We start from the raw sequence: 26119 nt of genomic DNA, 5'->3' as shown, positions 1-26119 counted from the left end.
TGACCATCTCAAACTCTCGCCATAGTCCTGAAGCATGGCGATTACATGGGGGAGGGGAGATAAGACTGAATGAACGGCTTCCGATATCTGCAGTTGCCTCCTCTCCCATGAGCAACTACTGTAGCGATTGGTCAACACCCTTGCACGCTCTCGCTCTCTTTCTCTCTCTCTGCTTCTCTCTCTACCATGCTATCTATGTACATCAGCTGCTGTAGAGAAAGAGAATGGAATGGCGAGAGAGGAGGAAAAATGTGACCATGTGTGTCAAGAGACAGGGGGAGTGAGAGGGGGAGGAAAAGATGAGCTTCACACCATATACAGTATACACTGAGTGTACAAAACATTAGGAACACCTGCTCTTTCCATGACAGACTGACCATGTGAATATAAGTGATCCCTTATTGATGTCACCTGTTAAATCCACTTCAATCAGTGTAGATGAAGGGGAGGAGACAAATTAAAGAAGGATTTTTAAGCCTTGAGACAATTGAGACATGGAGGTGTATGTGTGCCATTCAGAGCGTGAATGGGCAAGACAAAATATTTAAGTGCCTTTGAACGGGGTATGGTAGTAGGTGCCAGGCGCACGGGTTTGTGTCAAGAACTGCAACGCTGCTGGGTTTTTCAAGCTCAACAGTTTCCTGTGTGTGTCAAGAATGGTCACCACCCAAATTACATTCGGCAAACTTAACACAATTGAGGGAAGCATTGGAGTCAACATGGGCCAGCATCCCTGTGTAATGCTTTCGACACCTTGTAGAGTACATACCCCAACTAATTGAGGCTGTTCTGAGGGCAACGGGGTAGCACTCCATATTAGGAAGGTGTTCCTAATGTTTGGTATATACAGTATATATACAGTTGAACACACTAATCATAAATTCTTCGACTATACTCCCATTGTTATCTTAATGCGTACTTCCCCAGATTTCTTTATGGGCATTAAAAACACCACACCATATTACCGTTCTATCCCTACACGTCCCATCAATCCCTTCTACAGTTGAAGTCGGAAGTTTACATACACCTTAGTCAAATACATTTAAACTCAGTTTTTCACAAATCCTGTCATTTAATCCTTTTAAAAATGCCCTGTCTTTAGGTCAGTTAGGATCACCACTTTATTTTAAGAATGTGAAATGTCAGAATAATAGTAGGGAGAATGATTTATTTCAGCTTTTATTTCTTTCATCACATTCCCAGTGGGTCAGAAGTTTACATACACTCAATTAGTATTTGGTAGCATTGACTTTAAATAGTTTCTCTTGGGACAAATTTTTCAGGTAGCTTTCCACAAGCTTCCCACAATAAGTTGGGTGAATTTTGGCCCATTCCTCCTGACAGAGCTGGTGTAACTGAGTCAGGTTTGTAGGCCTCCTTGCTCACACACACCTTTTCAGTTCTGCTTACAAATTTTCTATGGGATTGAGGTCAGGGCTTTGTGATGGCCACTCCAATACCCTGACTTTGTTGTCCTTAAGCCATTTTGCCACAACTTTTGTTTCATCAGACTAGAGAACATTTCTCCAAAAAGTACGATCTTTGTCCCCATGTGCAGTTGCAAACTGTAGTCTGGCTTTTTTATGGCGGTTTTGGAGTAGTGGCTTCTTCTCTCAGAGAGAGAGAGAGAGAGACAGAGAGAGAGAGAGAGGTGGTCATGAAAGAGGTAGAAAAAAGATTGGAAAGAGACAGATAAGTGCTCTGCAAGCGAACTACATAATTTAAGGCTGGAAGGCAGATGTACCCATATTCCAGTATCTTTGGGTTTGTTTCCTTAGACCATGCTTTCTTAGGGGACTGGTTCTTGTTCGATTCTACTTCTAGGACTGAAGGAAGGCCATCAGGCTGGAGGCATTATTAAGGATTGAAATTGAGGCTCAGAGTTTTTCCAAGCACACTAGTCATTAGTAATTAGCCATGTGTTTTGTACCCCTATTTATTTTTCCTCTGAATTTAGATTTAACGTGACGCACGCACACGTACACTCATGCACACACGTATCCCCCCCCACACACACAAAACACACACGCACACACACACACACACACACACACACACACACACACACACACACACACACACACACACACACACACACACACACACACACACACACACACACACACACACACACACACACACACACACACACACACACACACACACACACACACACACAGTATTTTATCAATCCGACTTTCTTCTTCTGATCTCCCTGTTACCATGGTCACAGATGGTAAAGGTAGTTCTGTTCCTCTTCTTCATGTTCCTCGGAAATCCATATTTGGGGAAAGATAAAAGCCTGAACTGTATCATATTGTATTTGATTTCTGAGCATGAATTTGTGTATTTTTTTTACGTACATGACTGCTGTACACAGTTTGTTGATTGGATAGCTATATGACTGGTTATGTGTGTGTTGTGTCTCCATGTCCAAAGGGAGTGAGATGTTTTTCTTTGTACTCCTCTAAGGATCATCAAGGCGTGGGATCAGGATCGATTGACAGAGTGGGTTCCCCTGGACACTTGTTATCACAGCTCTCCGAAAGCTACTGTGGTGATGAAGAGAAGGGCCATTGATGAAACAATAACTCCACAGTCCACCCAAAAGAGAGGTTTAGAATCAGAACTGGCCATATCTATAGCCTGGCTTTGATGAGGGTTGAATCTTTGACAAGTGGCTCACACCCCAATAGAGAGAATCAACTGCAGACTCAGTCCAATAGATAAGATTGTTCTAAAATTAACGGAGGATAACAGGCCCTCTTATGTTGCCACTGGCAACCCTTTAGCAGAATAGACAGACCAACCTAAGCTGTGGCGATGGAGAGGACCACTGCTGATCCCACTACATCACCAAGTGGCAGGTCATTAAGACAGTTGGCTCATCAAAAGCCTTTCCTAATGGGGTAATTGTAGAGAGGGAGTGAGTGTTGAGTGGTACTGCCTAAGCTTATCATCAAATCTGTCACCAAGGGGTTTCCCTTGTAATCAAACTGCTGAAACTACCTTTTTTAATCAAAGCGTGTCCTATCACAGGTCATTAAATGTTAAAGAAAAGCTGACTGACAACCTCACCCAAAATTTCCAAATCCATATAAATAAATAATCAATCTTTGCATGTGGAATCTGTTTTTGGAATTGATAATTGAAGCAGATCGCAATCCCTACCAGTTTGTCAATACACTCTGCTTCAGTGCACAATTGATGTATTCATCATCCTGCTGTACGGTTGAGGCTGTCTGATGGGAGGAAGCTGAGGAGTGAGTACATGCAACACAGTCAGATCGTAACATATCTCCCTGTCTTGTCACATCACTGCAACTTAAGCTGTACTTAAACAGGTTGAACAGGAATGTCAGGAGTCAGGACACAACATGTCACATCAAGAGGAATGCCTCAGGGTCAGAATTGAGGCCAACTGAGCAACTTTCATTACAAACAAGCCACTTAAACTTTAACCTATACACCTGACTCCTATCTGAATAGCTGAATTCTAGATCATCTTTCGGTGTATGTTTTTAAAATGTATTTAAACTTTATTTGTTGATTAAGGTTAAACTGACTTTGCTAGTTAAATAAAGGTTAAATAAAATCAAATAAACATTTAACTAGGTTAGTCTCCTTGAGATGAAAATCATTTTTTCAAGAGAGACCTGTGGGTGCGAGGGGGCTCTTTGTTTGCAAACAGGGATCTGTTGAAAAACACTCAGGGACATGGTACCTGCTAGTTTTCTGGTGGGGCCAGAGGGAGTGTCAGATAGCCAGCAGCTGAAGTGTGCCAGCTCCTCATGGCTGATTTCCAGCAGAACAGCCGGGGGCCCACCAGAGGCATTGCCATTATCCTCAGAGAGACAATAAAGACAGAAAGGGATGCGATTCTATTTCCCTCCTCCACTTAGGCCACGTACAAACATGTCTAGTTTAATAGCCATATTTCAAGGCTTGTGAGTAACAATATAAGCCATGAGATTTTGACATTGGAAGATGCGTGGTTTAATGTAATGCCCCATGCACATCTGATTATGCTTGTCTTCCTGAGATGGAGAGAGGTAGTGAGGAAATGAGTGGAAAATGACTCGCAACTCTAGTTTAATCTCCACGTCCCTCTTCTCACTTCTGGGGTACGGCAAGGATGAGTCACCAGACTATGAGCTGAGAGCACATGAGGGACGAGGAGCCCATCCTGAAATATAATCAGGTGGATGCTGCCTTTATGATGAATGGTGTCTGCATAATGTTTGCATTTTCAGGTTACCAAAGTCAAGATTGCAATTGTTCAATGACTCAATTTAAATTGGCCTACACATGCAACATATAATGTTGGAATTGAATATATTTTTGCTGAAGATGGCTGTAGATTTGTATTTGTTTTCATCATGCTAAGATACCATAGGTACAATTGCATCCTATTTATGTGTGAAGTGTTGTTTGTACAGTATGTGTGTGAGTGTGTACTTATCATTTGTATGTGTTTGTGTGCCAACCCTCTCCAGTCCCCTCTCTCATTGGCTTTATTTGGATGAAATTGCCATGTCTGCAGGGTAGCGACAGCGCAAGTGCTTGTTGGTCACAGGAGGGTCTTTCCTGTTTTTTACCCAAAGGGGCTGAATTTGGAAATATGCCTCCCTAGTGGAAGTGGTGGTGGCTGTGAGACCTAGGGAGGGCCATCCTCTCCCATCCGAAGAGAGGTGAAGCTGCCTCTTTGTTCCTCACAGATGGCCACACAGATGGTCCCTGCTGACCCGTTCATATGACTGAAAACAGGGCTAATACTGTATGGCACATTTCCATATACAGGATTTACCCCAGTGCTTTACCCAAAAGGCTCAAACTTTCCATCTACGCAGGTTGGCAGCCGTGTCTCACTGGGCCATGGCTCCGGCGGATATGCTCTCACTTGGAGCCAAAGCCAGGCCTCTTGTATTTTTCTGATGACATTTACATAAAAATGGCTAACTGTGAACTTTAACAGCTTCTCACAAAGCAACTGTTTTGATTATGCAGAGGTTGTTGATTCTGCTCCTTTTATTTTCATTTATTTAATTGAATCTTTATTTAACTAGGCAAGTCAGTTCAGAACAAATTATTTACAATGACTCTCTTCACAAGTCTCAGTGTCAGCCCTAACTATGGAAACACTATTTCCCTATTATAACATTTGGGTGTATACAGTACACTAGTGTAACACTGGTGGTACGGTCGAAGAGCACCATATGTGACATGTACTGTATGTCCTAGACCTGGAAGAGCCCCTCCCCTCCGCTAAACCACAGCCACATCTCTCATCAACTGGCATACCAACAGGCTCCCAAAAGAAGCCCCTTTCCTGTCCTCCCTCCCATCCCTCCTTCCTGCCAAGCTCTCCTTTATCGCATCATTTTTTCTCCTTCTTCCTTTCCCCCCAGAGCCCACTGTACGTGTTCAGACACACAATGTCTTGCAGATAAAGTAATGAATAACTAAAGTGCACACTAAGGCCTTAAAAAGGAGAAAGAGAACCCACTTCACTGGAGTGAGGAGCAGTGGAGGATGGGGTGGGAGTTGTAAATAATTAAGAAATGCTGAGCGAAGTTTTCGTCCTGCAGTAGAGGGTTACTTGGTGCAGTGCTTTACAGTTCTGTCCATATGTAGGCCTCAGGGTTGCTATCTCCCCATCTCACCCCCCTCTCCTGCTGGGCTGACGGAGAATGGGCCTTTCATTCAAACCAATGGCCTCCCCAGTCCCCTGCCCATTTCCCCAGAACACATTAACGCCAGAAGCACTCTTTGATCCCAATGACAAAGATACAATTTTGGAATGCAGCGTTTCATGGGTTATAATGAGAAAGTTGATTAGATTTAAGGATAACGTAGGGAGTGGAAGTTAGAGGATGAATGAGCCAAAGTGAGTATGAGCATGGGAGAGTGACTCTGACCATGTAAATCATTCATCAAACCTCATAAAAATATTCAAAATGTAATTTCAGCATCAAGTAATGGATGTAGGTATAACCACATTCAGTTGCCAAACACTGAAGATAAAAATTCCACAAATAGAGTTGTTCTACATGTCGGAGAGGCATGTTCGTTCCACATGTTGTTATATGAAATTGTTTCATTGATAATCTGATAGTTAAGAAAGCCCAAAGAAAAGCTTCCCAAACAGAAACCACTGCTTTGTTGAAGAGTAGGAAAAAGGTTATTTCAGAGTACCTTTCAAGGAAATACCATGACTGATATACAAACACTTCTGTAAAGATAGCTTTTTAAAGATTGGCTGCATCAGCCCATTGCCCGTTGGATGCTTCAGTGCTTCTTATCACTGAAATATAATTATGTTTTTCGCCAGAAACTTTCATATTCTGAAATGGAAATGTTCATTTCCATGAACGGAGCATTTGTGTGTGAGGGCGTAGGAGAAAAGGGGGTAAAATTGTGTGAGGGCAAACAAGACAAGGACTCTCTGGGCTTCTTCCACTCTCTTTTTTTAATATATATATATATATATATATATTTTTAAAATTTTACCCTGGTGACCTTGGTTAGCGTGCATGGCACCCAGCCCACCACAGGAGTCGCTGGTGCGCGATGAGACAAACCCTCCCTAACCCGGACGACGCTAGGCCAATTGTGCGTCTCCCCATGGACCTCCCGGTCACGGCCGGCTGCGACAGAGCCTGGGCGCGAACCCAGAGTCTCTGGTGGCACAGCTAGCGCTGCGATGCAGTGCCTTAGACCACTGCGCCACCCTGGAGGCCCATCGGTGCACACCCCAGGAGTCCTGACTACCTCCCACCTACCCACACAGATCAGTGATGCCAAAGGCTCTGGTCCAGGACCCCACTACCAAGCATCTCTGCAGCTGCGCTTAATACTGCCAACGGTCAGTAGCTTGTGCTTTTTTTTAATGTAGAGAATTGGCTGGTTGAGTCCTCAATCAGTCCCACTGTGCTGAAACCAGCAAGAATATTTCTGTAACCACCCCAATAAAACATTCCTACCCTGTCCACTGTAACATGCAGAATGGTATGGTTCGGTTTGATAGTGGGAAAAAGGTTTAATAAGGGGTGGGCTTGGGGGACTTGTCAGCACTGCTACACACAAGTGGTCTTTACAGGGCAACATCCTGTGCCAACCAATCAGTGTGTTTTTTTCCTAATGGCTTTTGTTAGTCCTCTGCTAACATTATTTCCAGGTTTTTATGGCTAAAAGGCCAGCTCAGCTCAGCATAAGGAGGGTGTGGTTGACAGACAGAGGCAGAGCAGAGGCACAAGCCCTTCAGCAGCTGGTTCTGTGGTAGACTTACTGAAGATTCTGAGAGCATGGTGGTCCTTTCTTAGCATATAGCAACTTAATGGCAGAAATGTAATATTTCATGTGGGAAAGTGTGCTTTTGTGCTTCTCACATCAATATCTATTGTGTGTGTAATGTAAATTCACTTATGGTTATAGTGTGTTCTTGGTGGAATGATGACACAAAGCCCCTTGAACAGAAGAGTGATTAATGCATCAACTTGCCATCAATACCTCTCAAAAGGGATTGGCTGTGGAGCTCAGCAGTACAGCCCTTTTTTGTCACAGGGAGTCAACAACAGCCAATGGCAAGCCATGTAGGTAGGTGGGTGGTGGCTGGCGGCTGTAGCAGCAGTGCCCTGAAGCCGGACACAGGCTTTTTCAAGCTCCACCCCTAAATAACTTTCAATTCTGTGAGTCACAATAGGAACACTACCCCGATGAATGATTAATTAAACTAAAACCAATCGTGGGAGTTTGCATTGATCTCAGAGTCTCATTAACCCACTTAAGGCATTTCTCTCTTGTCTCAGAGCAGGGCAGAGGAATTCTTACACTGGAAATTCAGTGCAGAAGGACGCCTGTAATGGTGTATCTCCATTAAAAATGATATAAAGGTGGGACATAACCCAGTGCCATTTGGAAATGAAAGGAAGTGATTGTGGTCATAATGGTCTTGATATTGTGCTGTGTGCTGTAATAAAAAGATGCAAGGTAGTCAGCTCCCTGTTATGAGAGAGAGAGAGAGAGAGAGAGAGTGTCTTGGCAGAGCGGTGTGTCCATTGCAGTCAGAGCTTCAGTAAGGGTACTTACTGTATGATGTATCTCAAAAAGCCTCTCATGTCTCACCCTCCCCAGTTTTTAAAGATCAAAGCAAGTTTTATAGTCAGTGTCCAATTCATACTACAATGGGAGGGAGCAAGCTAGTCATTCTATACCTAGTAGTGTTTGAAATCTTTTTTCCCTTTGTTTTACAGCTGTACATTCAAGTAGTTCAGGAACACCATTGGAACATTGCTGGAAACACGTTTTATCTCTCCCCTGCGAACAAGTTGGGTTGGAGGGGACGTGAGGCTGGGCTCCTAAATGACACACACTAGTAGGCCTATGGACTATCCTGTTAGTCACTTTGAGTCACAGGTTTCTAAATGGGTCCCTTCCACCCCTGTATGAGGGGATGCGTGATGTTAATGACGAAGGAGACAACGATGTTGGTGCTCAGGTTTCCTCCGTGTCTCCGCCTCTCTTTCTCCTCCCCCATCTCACCCTCTGTCTTCCATTATTCTTTTCTGGCACAGCTTCACATGGTTCTGCATGGTTGTTTCTCCTGTCCCCGGGCACCGCTGTGCTGTGCAGTGCACAGTGCTGGCTCTCAGACCCCTGTCATTTGGAAAAATGCAGGAGAAAATGCCAGCTTCTTCTCAAGGCACAATACACAGCCTGACTGACTCACTTGAATGAGATGAATGAATGGCGAGCTGGTTGACTAACACTGAATGAGATGAATGAATGACAAGCTGGTTGACTCTCCAACACTGAATGAGATGAATGAATGACGAGCTGGTTGACTCTCCAACACTAAATGAGATTAATAAATGGCAAGCTGGTTGACTAACACTGAATGAGATGAATGAATGGCGAGCTGGTTGACTCTCTAACACTGAATGAGATGAATGAATGACAAGCTGGTTGACTCTCCAACACTGAATGAGATGAATGAATGACGAGCTGGTTGACTCTCCAACACTGAATGAGATGAATAAATGGCAAGCTGGTTGACTCTCCAACACTGAATGAGATGAATGAATGGCGAGCTGGTTGACTCTCCAACACTGAATGAGATGAATGAATGACGAGCTGGTTGACTCTCCAACACTGAATGAGATGAATGAATGACGAGCTGGTCGACTCTCCAACACTGAATGAGATGAAGGAATGGTGAGCTGGTTGACTCTCCAACACTGAATGAGATGAAGGAATGGTGAGCTGGTTGACTCTCCAACACTGAATGAGATGAAGGAATGGTGAGCTGGTTGACTCTCCAACACTGAATGAGGGTCATAGTAAAGATGATTCAGACTAAGTGCCAACCCTGCATCATACTTATTGAGACAGAAAGGGAAAGCTGTTGAAGGCTGTTGAAGGCTGTTGACCAGCATGTCGTGTCCTTTCTCTGAATCAGTCCCCTGAAGGTCTCTGCTAATGAGCTCCGTGCAGCCAACACTGACAGGAAACCTACTTCAGCTGAGGCGTTTTCTCTTGCACACTCACCCCAGTGACGCAACAGTGTCTATCTGCAGCGATACAAAGCTTTGTCTGGGTGAGAGCTGCTCGTCCAGTGTCTGTGTAGTGTATGTCTGAGTATCTCTCCACCTCTGCTCCCCCTCCTCTCCTCTCTCTCTATCTGCCTCCCCAGGATAACCATCCTGAACAAAAGAGGATGATTCATTTTGTGTGCAGTAAAGGAGAATCATAGTTGTGAGACTCAGCCTATGGGGTGTATACAGTGTTATACATTTATGTTGTTCCCTTCGCGAGCTGGACAGTGGGAAATAATGAATGAATGCCGGGTGCACTTACTGTAGTCTACATTTGCATAGTGTGACAGGTTCCAGGCTAATACAATAAGGCATCCTCCCACATGGAAATGGTTGTGCATTCTGCTGGTGATTTCAATGAACAAGCAGTATCAGAATAAGTTGGAGTGTTTAGCCTACAGGAGTTAATACTGCAGATCAGCATCACCCCGCACCTCTCTCTCTCACTCTCTCTGTCTCTCTCTCACTCTCTCTCTCTCTCTCTCTCTCTCTCTCTCTCTCTCTCTCTCTCTCTCACTTCTAGCTATGTTCTGCAGTGCTCATCTGGAGTTCTGTGGAGTAATCAGAGCAAACTAAAGACAAATTAGATTGAATGATTTTTATTTTTCCTCCTTCCTTACACTTTCTTTATTCTCTCTCTTTTTCTGTCTCACCCTCGCTCTCTTCAATCACGCCACATCACATCTCAGTTCCCTGCTATCGTCAGCCTTGGAAGGAGGAGCCTCTAAAACGGAGACAGGCTGCTGTGGAAAGAGGATTGTTGACCCTCCCCACCCTGCTCATTCCCCGAGGACCCGCCTTGTTGCTGGTTGGGTGTCGCTCCTCGTTCTGCCTGGTGGTGGCCCTTAGGAGTTTTGAGTCTCGTGAACGTGCACCTACACACACCCGGTGCGTACAGGTACATTCAGTTCACTAAACTCCTATTGATTTCTGCAGGTATCTTTTTGTCACTTTGCTGTGGTTGCATCACTGTGGCACATAAACATGGATTGTACTGTAAGAATTGGCTAGACATTGGGAGACATGGTTTATCGATTGTTACCATAAGAGTTTACACAGATCACGGCTGATATGATTGCTATTCATAGCCCTTGTTGGTATCGTAATGTACTGTATCAGTATCAGACTCTTACATCAATTAGAGTAAGTGTGTGTGGTGACAAGCCAATTCAAGGCCATTGCAATCCTGGCCCACACACTTGGAGCAGACAGAGGGTTCTGCCTGCTGATGAGAGTGCAGCAATATTAGTGCTGAAGTCGGTGCTGCATAAGCAGGGGAGATTAAATGTGACCGTCAATAAATTGTGTCAATTGACAGTTAGTTATTCTTTCCTGCATGGATTTCATGGGTTGATTTGAGTTGTGGTAAAGATGAGAAGATAACTTTGATTAAACAATTCAGCGTAATAATCTTAACAATGTGTGACCCATATTAATTTCATGTGTGACAAGAGGAGAATTGTTCATGTTGTTTCCAATGAAGATATCACAGAACGTTATTGCACATCTTAAAATACAGCCTAAGTGATTTAGGGTAATGAGTCTCTGTAGCTACACTGAACAAAAATATAAACGCAACATGCAACAATTTTGAGTTACATTTCATATAAGGAAATCAATCCATTTAAATAAATAAATTAGGCCCTAATCTATGGATTTCACATGACTGTAAATACAGCTATGGCTCTGTTGGTCACAGATACAGTACCTTTAAAAAAAGGTAGGGGTGTGGATCAGAAAACCAGTCAACATTTGGTGTGACCATCATTTGTCTCATGCAGTGCAACACATCTCCTTCGCATAGAGTTGATCAGGCTGTTGATTGTAGCCTGTAGAATGTTGTCCCACTCCTCTTCAATAGCTGTGCAAAGTTTCTGGATATTGGCAGGAACTGGAACACGCTGTCGTACACGTCGATCCAGAGCATCCCAAACATGCTCAATGGGTGACATGTCTGTTGAGTATGCAGGCCTTGGAAGAACAGGGAAATGTTCAGATTCCAGGAATTGTGTACAGCTCCTTGCAACACGGGGTCGTCCATTATCATGGTGAAACATGAGGGGATGGCAGCGTATGAATGCCACGACAATGGGCCTCAGGATCTCGTTACGGTATCTCTTAAATTGCCATCGATAAAATGCAATTGTGTTCGTTGTCTGTAGCTTATGCCTGCCCATACCATAAACCCACCGCCACCATGGGGCACTCTGTTCACAACGTTGACATCAGCAAACCGCTCACCCACACAACGCTATACACGCTGTCTGCCATCTTCCCGGTACAGTTGAAACCGGGATTTATCTGTGAAGAGCACACTTCTTCAGCGTGCCAGTGGCCATCGAAGGTGAGCATTTGGCCACTGAAGTCGGTTACAACACTGAACAGGCTGGTTGGACGTACTGCCAAATTCTCTAAAATGACGTTGGGGGCGGCTTATGGTAGAAAAATGAACATTAAATTATCTGGCAACAGCTCTGGTGGTCATTCCTGCAGTCAGCAAGCCAATTGTACGGTCCCTCAAAACTTGAGTCATCTGTGGCATTGTGTTGTGACAAAACTGCACATTTTAGAGTGCTCTTTTATTGTGCCCAGCACAAGGTGTACCTGTGTAATTATCATGCTGTTTAATCAGCTTCTTGATATGCCTCACCTGTCAGGTGGATGGATTATTTTGGCAAGGGAGAATTGCTCACTAACAGGGATGTAAACTAAATGTAAACAAAACAAACATTTCTGGGATCTTTTATTTCATCTCATAAAGTTTATATATTTTTTCAGTATAAGAAGTTCTTGTATGTAGCATTTATCATTTAACTGTGTGTGTCTCATCTCTGTGTGTGTCCACCTGCAGAGGGCTATAGTGCAGCAGCCATGACGGACGCAGTGATGGGCGGTAGCTCGGACCGCTGGGTACCCAACGACAGGCAGAGGAGCATGCATGCCAAGTAAGAACTGGTGGCAGAACAGCAGGAACACTGGGTACACTAAGCACCCTGCGGGAATCGCCGGGCACAGCTGCCTGCTGCATGGTGCAGTTAACCCTTCATGGTGCAGTTAACCCTTCCATGCCTTCCCAGGAAATAATAAATGTTTTCCTCTCCTGTCTGTTTTATTCTCATCTCTGCCCTGGCTGGGACTCAGTGATAAGGAACAGTAAGTAGAAAAGCTCTCACTCCATCTCTCTTATCTTCCCCCCTCTGCACTGCTCCAATCTACTATTATAGTGTGTGTTTGTGTATGTACGGTATGTTAATAGGTAAGTGTAGATTCACTCGTGAATGATTGTATGTTCACATATGTTTCGGACACAATGACGGGGTGTTGGTACAATGTGCAAATGTGCATTATGCCATTATGGTATTATTTGTATTACGTCCTGTCTCTTTGTCTATTGCATACCGCTGTCTCTTTGTCTATTGCATACCGCTGTCTATTTGTCTATTGCATACCGCTGTCTCTTTGTCTATTGCATACCGCTGTCTCTTTGTCTATTGCATACCGCTGTCTCTTTGTCTATTGCATACCGCTGTGTCTTTGTCTATTGCATATCGCTGTCTATTTGTCCACTCTTCTGTTTGAGCGTTATTTTGCATGTACATTTGATTTCACACTGTATGTCTGAGGGTTTGACCTGGACTAGCAAACCATGCATGCCTCAGCCCCAGACAGTTTTCCTGTGTGGTTGTCAGGGGTAACTGGACTAACCAGGTCAGGCCTGGTCCCGGCGCTCCGGACCTGACTGACGAGGAGAAGGAGATCATTAACGGTGTGATTGCCCGCGCTGAGAAGATGGAGGCCATGGAGCAGGAGAGAATTGGGTGAGAACTGAAGAGACATTCTGAGCTAATAGATTGGAGCTCCATTGCATTGCATACCTCAGTGTTGTTACATTTTCAGCTCTGCAAAAATGCTGCACAAGATGATAGAATTACAGACAACATTATTCAATCAGTTGGACTATCATTACCACATTTATCCAACTGAACTTTATGTACTACTAGTAATTGGCTGTAATGAGAGTTGTCCCAACTGCTGCAGGCGCCTGGTGAACCGTCTAGATGACATGAAGAAGACGGTGTGTGGGGACGGGGTGAACCGCTGTCTGCTGTGTGGGGAGCAGCTGGGTGTGCCAGGGGTCAGCTCAGTGGTGTGTGAGGACTGCAAAAAGGTATGTGCAGCACGGGGGTTGGAAAGATTGGTTTTTGGCCCATCCCTAGAAGGCAAAGGCACTAAAGCTTTTGCTCTGATAGGCTATTACGGACCATGTTAGGCCACAATAGAGCCTGAGCAATGAAATGGTACGGTAATTTATGACATTGTGACCTCTTTGTGAACCTGTGTCTCCTCTAATGTAGCACATGTGCACCAAGTGTGGAGTGCAGAGTGGGAGCCGGCCGTGCTCTGTGTGGCTCTGCAAGATCTGCAGCGAACAGCGAGAGGTGAGTGTTTCTGTGAAACACATGGTGACAGGGATATGACAGGGATATGTCATAGCGTGATGTTACATAGTGTCATAGTGAATTAAAAGACATGGTGGGTGAAAAATACAAAGTGACGATTCACTTCAAGCGAGACAAGGGATCAGGGAGATTAACAGTGAGTGTACTCTCTTACAAAAAAAGGCATCCAAAAGGGTTCTTCAGCTGTCCCCATAGGAGAACCATTTTTGGTTCCAAGTAGAACCCTTTTTGGTTCCAGATAGAACTCTTTTGGGTTCCATGTAGAACTCTCTGTGTAAAGGGTTCTACATGGAACTCAAAAGGGTTCTACCTGGAACAAAAAATGGTTCTACCTGGAACAAAATAGGGCTCTTGCTATGGGGACAGCCGAAGAACCCTTTTAGGTTCTAGATAGCACCTTTTTTCTAAGATTGTAGGTGTCAGTGTTAAAGCTTGTATGACGCAGGCCATTCTTTTTGGACCCCATGAGACTAGCTGTTGTCATGGCATCAGCTATTGGGGATCTGAAAGATAAAAGATTCTTCATCATCTCTTAGGTGTGGAAGCGATCTGGTGCCTGGTTCTTTAAAGGCTTCCCCAAGCAGTTCCTGCCCTCGCCCATGCCCATCTCCAAGTCCAGAGAGTCAAGCGCCCAGCGGGCCTCAGAACCCCAGGAGCCAGCAGCCTCTGACCCCAGGGCTGCTGGTGATCTGCCACAGGCACAGGCCAGAGGTAACCAGGCCAGACAGAGCTGTGGGAGTTGTTTCAGGTTGATTGCTTTCTTGGCTTGTGAGAGTGGCAAAGTAGATACAGGCTTGGTCTGTTTTCATTAACTAGCCGGCAGAATGAAACAGATTCAGCGAACTAATTATAGCTAAATGGGAATTATGTTGCCCTGAACTCAATATTACATTCTAAAACGACTTGAAAAAGAAAGCAACGGAAAGCCTGAATTGTATCTACAATGTTCTTTAGCGAAGATGAAGACTGATTTCAGATTTCTAAATTTAGCAGACCTATTTTGTCTTTTGTTGGCAACGTATCCCAGTGGGCAATGTACACACAGGAGAGGTCCTAATTCTTGAACATGTACCACAGGCGGCTGGTGGCACCTTAATTGGGGAGGAGGGGCTCATAGTAATGGCTGCAATGGAATAAATGGAATGGAATGAAAAACCATTCCATTTACTCCTCTTCAGCCATTATTATGAGTCATCCTCCCCTCAGCAGCCTCCCGTGCTGAAGTCGGATACGAAACATTACAGAAGACCAAGCAGAAGTAAGAGTTTGTAGGGGTGAGAAAGACTCAGTGTCCTGTGCTGCCTATCTCCCAAGTCCAGAGGAGAGTCACGCTCCTAGTTATGGCCAGCAGGGAGCAGGTGAGTCATTCAGTCAACACCAGTATTACTTCAACAGAACCTAATCATGCTACCATCCCAACCCAATCCTCGACCCAGTACTGTACATTAGAGTACCATACTTGCGCTATAGCCACTCTCTCAAAGCACCATCTCTCCAGTTTCATCAGACAAACATCATCAGATGTTGTGAACTCCCACTGGCTTCCAGTCCCTCCAAACATTTATTTCTGTTATTCATTTCTCATCCTTACCATGAAAGCCCAGATCTGTTTTACAGAATGGGCACTGCTACCTCCTCCCAGACAGCCAGATCCAGGAGTGGGTGGTTTCAGTTAGGTAGTGGGAAGTACATGCTGGGGCAAGCCTGGCACCTCCAGGGTGCCCTGGCAATCTGCTCCCACTTGCAGCAGTGTCATTGCCATTGTAGTGAGATATCCTCATAAAAGATAGTAAGGGGGAAAGGTAGAGTAAAAAGCCAGGCTTCATGATGTGATCAAGGTTGCCTGCCACTGCTTGTTGTACTGTATGTAGGTCAATGCCTGTGCATTGGAAAAACTGCAACATCAAAAGGATTCACAGAGACTAGGGAGAATTATGGATTCCACTGCAGCGTAGTCTCAGTGATACATTGACGTGTGTGTGTGTGTGCCTATATGTGTGCACGCTTGTTCATGTGTGCATGTGTGTTGCAGGACCAGAATCACAGGGGCGTGCTGGCAAACCACCTGTGGCCCATAAGCCGACAGAGGTTCGCATTGCCGCTGGTGGGGCTAGTCCTGGCTACACTGAGGGAGGTGCCCAGAACAGCCCAGTGGTGCTGCAGAAGGCTGTTACAGTCCAGAGCTCCAGGCCCCCTCCAGCAGCATCAGTCAAGCAGGGTAGGGAAAAAGCTGGACTCACATCACCAGACCAGACCTTGATACTGAAACACACTTTTCATTCATAGAGGATGGAATTATGAGTGACCAACGCATAAAAAACAAATCATTACCTTGTATGTGCTTGTAGCTCCACTGGAGATGGAGGGAGGTGGCTACTCCACTATCACTACTCCAGCGGAGGATAGAGTGACTCCTGCAATGCGGGAGGAGAAGAGACAGCCTGCCGCCTACAACCCCCCTCCTGCTCGACAACAAGCACCCCCGCCTGAGGAGGAGGAGGATGCAAACAGCTGTGACTCAGATGAGGCCAGTAAGTGACCATCTTGTCCTTCCAACTTAGACCTCTACAACATGGGCTCTGTGTCTGTTGCTTCAGCGATCTCTCTCCACGTATTCCAGGCTGTTTTAAGTCAACATATAAAGATTCTATTTGTTTACATAGTCATTCAGCAGACACTTTTATCCAGTCTGTTGTAACATCTCCATGTTTGATCTCTTACTCTTTTGAGTCGGTGGTCTTTGTAGCATTCTAAGCATATGAATCATCTAATAATACTAGCAGCCAACGTGTATCCTTCTAGTAGAATTCATGGAGCTCGATTGGAGATGATATACGATACCCACCATATGTTATCCAAGCATGTGAATCAATATCTTGGAAGTAAAGTGTAAGAGGATGTAAAACGAGTCAATAGTGAGTCTGTAATGAGAAACTGTAATGGAACCATTTTTTTAAATGTCTCCCTTGAGTGATGGGAATCGTGTCATGCCAGTCGTACGTCATGTTCCATCCCTCTAGCGGTGAATAGCCTTTCCTCTCTCCCTGGGGGATGGGGCTTTAATTTACTTTGAGGTCTGGGAATTTAGCACAGAACCCAGTATTTGTGATACGAGAGCTCTGACGGGATCTATATTGCCCTTGTGTTTGATTAGTTCCCAAATGTTACAGCAGAAATGGCAGAAATAGCGGAGGCTTCATTGGTTGTAGTTATCTATGGAGTGGGCAGTGCTAGGACAGTCAGGTCCTGTTGTGCAGGATCAGTTACTCAGAGATGTCCTAGTTCTGTATGCTCAGTGGTATAAAGGGTTGGTAGTAGTACATCATTTGTTTGCATCTACAGTGCCTTCAGAAGTATTCACACCCCTTGGCTTTTTACATTTTGATGTGTTACAGCCTGAATTTAAAATGGATTACATTGAGATTTTGTGTCATTGGCCTACGCAATACCCAACAATGTCAGTTTATTTTTTAAATAAAACAATATATTTAAAAAAAGGAAGAGCTGAAATGTCTTGACTCAATAAGTATTTAACCCCATTGTTATGGCAAGCCTAAATAAGTTCAGAAGTAAAAATGTACTTAACAAGTCATATAATAAGTACCATGGACTCTGTCTGCAATAATAGTGTCTAACATGATTTTTGAATGACTACCTATTCTCTGTACCCCACTCATACAATTATATGTAAGGTCTCTCAGTTGAGCAGTGAATTTCAAACACAGATTCAACCACAAAGACCAGGGAGGTTTTCCAATGCCTCGCATAGAAGGGCACCTTGGTAGATGGATAAAAAATAAAAAAGCAGACATTGAATATCCCTTTGAGCATGGTGACGATATTAATTACACTTTGGATGGTGTATCAATACACCCAGTCACTACAAAGATGAAGGCGTCCTTCCTAACTCAGTTGCCGAAGAGGAAGGAAACCAATCAGAGATTTCACTATGAGGCCAATGGTGACTTTAAAACAGTTACAAAGTTTAATGGCTGTGACAGGAAAACGGAGGATGGATCAACAACATTGTAGTTATTCCACAATACTAACCTAATATTCCAAAACATGCATCTTGTTTGCAATAAGGCTCTAAAGTAAAACTGCAAAAAATGTGGCAATGAAATTAACTTGATGTCCTTAATACAAAGCATTATGTTTGGGGCAAATCCAACACAACACATCACTGAATACCACTCTTCATATTTACAAGCATGGTGGTGGCTGTATCAAGGCACTGTAGTTACTGGAGATGGCATTATATCATACAAATTACATTTGTGCATTTTCAGTTGTCTGTCTGTACTCTTAATGTTTTCCAGCCATTTGAAATTGTATTAGCTCGGGATGTGTAAGGGCTGGTAGGAGTTAGAGAGATTTCAGTGCACTGGACTACTGGAGTTGCAGGTTTTAAAAGCTAGCCTTCCAACCATTACAATGTGGTGGTTTGGAGCTGTTGGGGGTTTACTGTTTTAGATGAAGGGATGATAGATTTAAACCTATTGATTATCAGTATCATCTCAGTTTTGTCCTCCATTCACATCTATGTATAGACTCCCATTCAACTGCTCTGTAGCTGAATGTCCAGTACTTTTTACTCTTATCAATCTATTTTATTTACATTTTTCATATTCTGTTATGAATTGGGGTATTTCTGTCTTTTTAACTAGAACATTATTTTCCCGAATGTGTTCCTTTGCGATTTTTAGTTTCCTTGATATTACAATAATATTTTGCTGCTATTTAATGGAATTTTCTATTAATATGTGGACGGATGCATGTTTACAGACCATTTAGGCTGCAGATTCACTGTTGGATTATGCATTTCTCCCTCCTTTATCAGTTCACTGCTTGATCTTCTGTTCTTTTGTCTGCCCTCTGGCGTGAAGCTCATGTCTCTTACTGCCGGCAGTCTCAATGTTTTCTGATACTTTGAGAATCTTTCCTAGTCTAGACTCTCTTTACAACTCAGTGCCTTTTGTCTTAGATGTACTGCTAGTGTCTGTGTTCCAGTGCAGTCAAAGTAGACACCCTGTCTGTTATCTGATCTAATGACTGCCCTGGATGTTTTTCAGCCACTCTTGGCGCGCTGGAGTTCAGCTTGCTTTATGAGCAGGAGAACAACAGTCTCCACTGCAGCATCCTTAAAGCCAAGGTACCACCTATTGCACTTATTTACTCACCCTGAGACAATTACACTGAAGTGGCCTGTGTTTAAAAGATGCTGCCGCAGTAGATCACATTTACAGGGACTCCTTGTCCCTTCTGTCCTGTCTGGTGACATAAAGAGTATGTGTTGTCTTGTCTTCCCCTCAGGGACTGAAGCCCATGGACTCCAATGGACTGGCTGATCCATATGTCAAGCTGCATCTGCTGCCAGGGGCCAGTAAGGTGATGGAATTCACCTCCCTTATTTTCTACCAGGGGGTTAACATATGCTTGTGTATTTATTATGGCATGTGTCATGATTCAGAAAAAGTATTATGTCTGTGATGCTATGATACACGCCATTAGCTCAAGCCTGCCACCTTGTGGCATAAGGATTATCCATTGTACTACAAACGAAGCTCCATTGCCTCAATCCAGCCTCAGATATAAGTGCTGAAGTCAAGTTCCTCATCTTGATCTCTTGTATCTACTCTCATGTGCTGCAGTCCACCAAGTTACGCACCAAAACCCTGAGAAACACCCGTAACCCAGCATGGAATGAGACCCTGGTCTACCACGGACTCACAGATGAGGACATGCAGCGCAAGACTCTCAGGTGGATACTGAAAGCAGAGAAACAAAACACAGGGTTCACTAAACATAAAGACAACACTAAACCACATTCCTGTCTTGTTGTCTCCATTTGTTGACATGGTTTTATCTAAGGGCTGAATTGTTTTACTTTGGATGTTATGATCCAATATTATTGATGTCTTGTATTGGTTGATGCAGGATCTCTGTCTGTGATGAGGACAAGTTTGGACATAATGAGTTTATCGGAGAAACTCGCGTTGCACTGAAGAAACTGAAGATCAACCAGAAGAAAAACTTCAACGTGTGTCTAGAGAGAGTAGTCCCGGTAAGTAGTATATCATCCTGCTTCTCACATTAAATATACAGTAAGAGTCCCATTTGTTTCAATGTCTGATTGGACCACCCATATCCATATCCTTCCACAGACAAAGAAGACCGCAACAGCTGGAGGGGCTCGAGGCATTTCGCTCTATGAGGATGAGGTATTGGTGTATGACCAGCATGCGTGGGCATATGGACTACCGCTACGTGTCCTCATACAAATCATGTCTTCATGATATGATATAAAATGACACTCTTCCATTCTCTCTTACCCATCTTTCGCTCCCTGTTTTCTCTTTCTCTCTAACCTCCCAATCTCACCCCCGCTCTCTCCAGGGTGGAAAGGATGGTGGAGATGTGGAGGAGCGTGGTCGTATCCTTATCTCCCTCATGTACAGCACCCAGCAGAACCGCCTGCTTGTGGGTGTGGTGCGCTGCGTTCACCTGGCCTCCATGGACGCCAATGGATACTCTGACCCATTCGTCGAAATGTCCGTGTCTGTTTCACTGTGATTGCTATCAGGAGTGATTACAAACACACGTTCTTCTCTAACACTTTTCCAGTGTTTACATGATGAAGTATTCACTTTTCTCTGAAATATCAAAACAAATTGAATTATGTCAAAGTTATTCATTTGCACAGTAGAATACATCGGTTTTGCAATTTACTTCCTATCCCCAAATGCAGGATGACAACATCAAAATATGTTTGTCTTGTATGTGATGTGTTTAGATGCCTGAAACCTGATATGGGGAAGAAGGCCAAGAACAAAACAAATATCAAGAAGAAAACCCTGAACCCAGAGTACAACGAGGTCAGTTCCCTGTTGGTGTCTTGCAATAATAACACAAGACAGAAGTAACCATCTGACAGCAGTACTTTGTTTGTGCTTTTAATATTAAATGTCTGTCAATACCTCAATATATTGATTTGTGTACTGATTTAAATTCCATTTATTGGAGATCGTGAGGGGGATGACTTCTCACTTGTTGTGTTACAGGAATTTAGCTATGACATCAAGCACAGCGACCTGGCTAAGAAGACCCTGGACATCTCAGTGTGGGACTACGACATTGGGAAATCCAACGATTACATCGGTAAGATCCATAGGAGGTGCTTTCGAGATCTACTAGACCTCGTTGAATTGTTCCATGTTGTGCCAGTCCTCTCACCCTCCCCTCCCTATCTGCTGGTCTGCTGTAGGTGGGTGTCAGTTGGGCATCACAGCCAAAGGGGAGCAGCTGAAGCACTGGTATGAGTGCCTGAAGAACAAGGACAAGAAGATAGAGCGCTGGCACACCCTGTTGAATGAGAATCCTGTCAACAGCAACTAACCCCCACCTTGCATGAGTTAAGTCCTCTCCCTCTACACTCAGCCCCCTCCCCTCTCTCACATTACCCTGTCTAACCTCCCTCCACACCTCCCCAAGAACCTTCATTTTAGTTTTAGTATTATTGTACTTACCGGTAGTCTTCCTGTCTGGCTGTCGTCATTCTTTCATGCCCTCAACCCAACCCACCACATGCACCCTTTCCATCCTGCCCTGTTTCCCAGGTGTGATATTCCCTTCTCCTATTTCTCCCCCTTTACTGAGACTTATCTACCAAGTGGACTCCCCAAGAGGCAAAACATGGTATACTTTAAAATCATCCTTCAAAAGCAACAATTTAAGGCAAAAAATGACGTTAATGTTTGACATTGCAGTATACAGTTGCATTGAGACTATCATGCCTGTTGAAGGTGTTATTGAACGTGACACATCCCAAACTAAATAAAAATCCATTTGAAATGCACTAGCACAAAAAACGACGAAGCAATATGTTATGGCATTATACAGTGCCTTGCGAAAGTATTCGGCCCCCTTGAACTTTGCGACCTTTTGCCACATTTCAGGCTTCAAACATAAAGATATAAAACTGTATTTTTTTGTGAAGAATCAACAACAAGTGGGACACAATCATGAAGTGGAACGACATTTATTGGATATTTCAAACTTTTTTAACAAATCAAAAACTGAAAAATTGGGCGTGCAAAATTATTCAGCCCCCTTAAGTTAATACTTTGTAGCGCCACCTTTTGCTGCGATTACAGCTGTAAGTCGCTTGGGGTATGTCTCTATCAGTTTTGCACATCGAGAGACTGACATTTTTTCCCATTCCTCCTTGCGAAACAGCTCGAGCTCAGTGAGGTTGGATGGAGAGCATTTGTGAACAGCAGTTTTCAGTTCTTTCCACAGATTCTCGATTGGATTCAGGTCTGGACTTTGACTTGGCCATTCTAACACCTGGATATGTTTATTTTTGAACCATTCCATTGTAGATTTTGCTTTATGGTTTGGATCATTGTCTTGTTGGAAGACAAATCTCCGTCCCAGTCTCAGGTCTTTTGCAGACTCCATCAGGTTTTCTTCCAGAATGGTCCTGTATTTGGCTCCATCCATCTTCCCATCAATTTGAACCATCTTCCCTGTCCCTGCTGAAGAAAAGCAGGCCCAAACCACGATGCTGCCACCACCATGTTTGACAGTGGGGATGGTGTGTTCAGCTGTGTTGCTTTTACGCCAAACATAACGTTTTGCATTGTTGCCAAAAAGTTCAATTTTGGTTTCATCTGACCAGAGCACCTTCTTCCACATGTTTGGTGTGTCTCCCAGGTGGCTTGTGGCAAACTTTAAACGACACTTTTTATGGATATCTTTAAGAAATGGCTTTCTTCTTGCCACTCTTCCATAAAGGCCAGATTTGTGCAATATACAACTGATTGTTGTCCTATGGACAGAGTCTCCCACATCAGCTGTAGATCTCTGCAGTTCATCCAGAGTGATCATGGGCCTCTTGGCTGCATCTCTGATCAGTCTTCTCCTTGTATGAGCTGAAAGTTTAGAGGGACGGCCAGGTCTTGGTAGATTTGCAGTGGTCTGATACTCCTTCCATTTCAATATTATCGCTTGCACAGTGCTCCTTGGGATGTTTAAAGCTTGGGAAATCTTTTTGTATCCAAATCCGGCTTTAAACTTCTTCACAACAGTATCTCGGACCTGCCTGGTGTGTTCCTTGTTCTTCATGATGCTCTCTGCGCTTTTGACGGACCTCTGAGACTATCACAGTGCAGGTGCATTTATACGGAGACTTGATTACACACAGGTGGATTGTATTTATCATCATTAGTCATTTAGGTCAACATTGGATCATTCAGAGATCCTCACTGAACTTCTGGAGAGAGTTTGCTGCACTGAAAGTAAAGGGGCTGAATAATTTTGCACGCCCAATTTTTCAGTGTTTGATTTGTTAAAAAAGTTTGAAATATCCAATAAATGTCGTTCCACTTCATGATTGTGTCCCACTTGTTGTTGATTCTTCACAAAAAAATACAGTTTTATATCTTTATGTTTGAAGCCTGAAATGTGGCAAAAGGTCGCAAAGTTCAAGGGGGCCGAATACTTTCGCAAGGCACTGTATGTGGGATAACATCTGCAGCACCCATTGAACTATGAAGTTCATTAGACTGGCAGGTTGTAATCCTTAATTTCTGGTAAAATGACACCATACGGTATTATTACCACTTGTATGAGAACGCAAAACCACATGAAAACACTCTGAGGACACACAGCTGTTTATTTAATGATATCTAATTAATATTATGGCATTCTCACGAAGATGTTTCACATGCTGCTGATCTTCTGAAATTGAGGATAAACATATTCTGGACTATGAAAAAGGGCATGATTCACAAATCAATTCAATGACATTTAGTTTGGAGAGTATATTTCTTTGTTTTTTAACGTATTACATACTAAAATTAATAGGCAATTTAAGTAACTCATATTTATTTTTTTATTTTTTAAGATTTTGAATGATTGCACTCCTGGTAGAACAAAATGTAATCAATTTCTGTCAAGTGTTCACTTTTAGTCCTTATTTGAGTCCTGTTTATAGCACCCTGGTCTCATTGACTAGACTTAACATTGTACATGTAAATCCAGGAAACTCAAATTAGCATGATATGTTACGTTTGGTATGGTTACATAAGACAGATGGTTACTTAAGGTAGAGTGGGGTGGGTCAGCGTATACTGCAAATGCCTAGCAACCCAAAGGTTGCGAATTTGAATCTCATCAATGACAACTTTTACATTTTAGCTAATTAGCAACTTTTCTACTACTTAGTACTTTTTAGCTATTTTGCAACTACTTAGCATGCTAGCTAACCCTTCCCCTAACCTTAACCCTTTTAGTTAACCCTAACCTTAACCCTTTAACCTAACTCCTACACCTAACCTTAACCCCTAGCCTAGCTAACGTTAGCCAGCTAGCTAACGTTATCCACCTAGCCACCTAGCTAGAATTTTTAACATATCATACGTTTTGCAAATTCATAATATATTATGCATTTTGCAAATTCGTAACATATAATAAGAGTTGTAATCTTTAACATATCATTTGAAATGGGAGATGGAAAACCACAAATGAATATATACCATACAACACGTACCATATCATACTGAATGGAGTGTCTCGGATTTACGTAAAGAAAATACAAAATGCTCTGAGACCAGGTTGGTTTATAGAGGTAGTTCGATTTTTTTATATTTTTTTAATGAGAATGTTTGCTCTGAAAAGTTGACCATCTGGTTCAGGTCTTTGTGAAGGGAGAGAGGAGACAGGAAAACATATTATTTCCCTGGCTAGTAATGAGATGTCTACTATGACAGGTGTGTACTTCCCTATTGCACATGGTTTACAATGACAGCTTACAGAGGTTGTCTACTGACTGACAATTTTTACATTGAATGCACATTATCAGATTTTTCACTGACACTTAAAGCCTGCTCCACCTTAGACATACTAAATAAGACAATGTAAAGCTGTCGTAAGAGAATGTGCTGCTTAACTTGCATGCACTGTGCTCGTGACCCGTGTTTTCTGTGCCTGGAGCAGTCACACACCCCCACCCCTTTTACCCACACTGGGCCCCTCCCTTCCCGCCCCATCCTTTTCTGCTGCACCAATCACTCAAAGCTTTGGCGTGTGGCTGTTGACCAATTACCGCAATTCAAGCAAAGCACACCTTATACAATGGAATGACCTCAATTTATACAGCTGTTTGCAAGTTTCTCAAAAACCCCTATGCATGAGACGTCTTGTGGTTCATGATATATACATAGACTTTTTAAGATACAAATTCTATTGTAATTTGATGGTTTACGTCTCTAACCCTTAACATTGTTCCAAATGCTTTTTTAAAACACTGAGGCCACCGCAACATACATTAATATATGCTGCATGAGTATTAGGACTATTGCTGTTATCATTTGGTTTCCAATGGATTATAAATGAGTTGATGTGACAGGCTACTTTAGCCTCTCTTCGGAGCATCCTCAGCTTGGTAATGTGACAGGGATGAGAGCACAGCTAGGACCCTGTACCCAGAGCTCAGATAACACTCAGTGGGCACATTAACAAATGGATCTCACCGACTAGTTCCTGAAGGCAGAATATTAATGGAGATTAATCTCATCCATAGAGTGATGCCTTTTCACCAAGTGCTCTGTCTCCTCCTTTGATGGGTAAAACCAGGGGCTCACGCAGTAATGAGAGCCTGTCTGAACTGTGTTGTCTTGTTGTCCACCAGTGGCCACAATTTCAACATTATTTTGTTGCGTATGCACTTGATTTTCACTGGTTCTACAGTACTACTGTAGCCTACCTGTTCTGTTCTGGAACCAGTTCAGTGGTCTTTAACCTTCATTAGTTTCTATTTTCTCTTCTAGATAGTAAGTATCTCTAAACATAAAGAGGACACAACTGTTCTCTATTTTTTTCTGCCTACAGTATTTAATGAAATGATTTGTTGGTTTTATTTATGTAACTGTAAATAAGTAGTGCATGCACTGGAGAGAAAATACATTTAAATATCTATGTATGTTTGCAAATTAATTTGCATGTAAAGATTTTACAAGGAGTTAGGTTTACACAGATCAATAAAAGCTATCTGAAATGGACAAA

General features: G+C 43.2%; 1 protein-coding gene across 1 annotated transcript in view; it reads left to right on the top strand.

The window, feature by feature from the left end:
• LOC110536051 (rabphilin-3A) overlaps window positions 1–26119 on the top strand; it is a 27823-nt gene extending 1704 nt beyond the window's left edge. Inside the window, exons 2-17 of the mRNA XM_090190669.1 lie at window positions 10283–10491; window positions 12445–13411; window positions 13632–13761; window positions 13949–14032; window positions 14590–14764; window positions 16086–16271; window positions 16402–16584; window positions 19126–19205; window positions 19367–19441; window positions 19705–19814; window positions 19991–20117; window positions 20218–20274; window positions 20450–20604; window positions 20847–20928; window positions 21115–21211; window positions 21318–26119. Of these exons, the coding sequence (XP_090046795.1) occupies window positions 13383–13411; window positions 13632–13761; window positions 13949–14032; window positions 14590–14764; window positions 16086–16271; window positions 16402–16584; window positions 19126–19205; window positions 19367–19441; window positions 19705–19814; window positions 19991–20117; window positions 20218–20274; window positions 20450–20604; window positions 20847–20928; window positions 21115–21211; window positions 21318–21448 (1701 nt within the window). The 5' untranslated portion in view covers window positions 10283–10491; window positions 12445–13382 and the 3' untranslated portion in view covers window positions 21449–26119. The remainder of the gene's footprint in view (window positions 1–10282; window positions 10492–12444; window positions 13412–13631; window positions 13762–13948; window positions 14033–14589; window positions 14765–16085; window positions 16272–16401; window positions 16585–19125; window positions 19206–19366; window positions 19442–19704; window positions 19815–19990; window positions 20118–20217; window positions 20275–20449; window positions 20605–20846; window positions 20929–21114; window positions 21212–21317) is intronic.

This window comes from Oncorhynchus mykiss, chromosome 11, assembly GCF_057628025.1.
Source record: "Oncorhynchus mykiss isolate SJ-2025 chromosome 11, ASM5762802v1, whole genome shotgun sequence".
Taxonomy (NCBI): domain Eukaryota; kingdom Metazoa; phylum Chordata; class Actinopteri; order Salmoniformes; family Salmonidae; genus Oncorhynchus; species Oncorhynchus mykiss.
The sequence above is the reverse complement of the archived record's forward strand: the minus strand, read 5'-3'. Positions and strand labels throughout refer to the sequence as shown.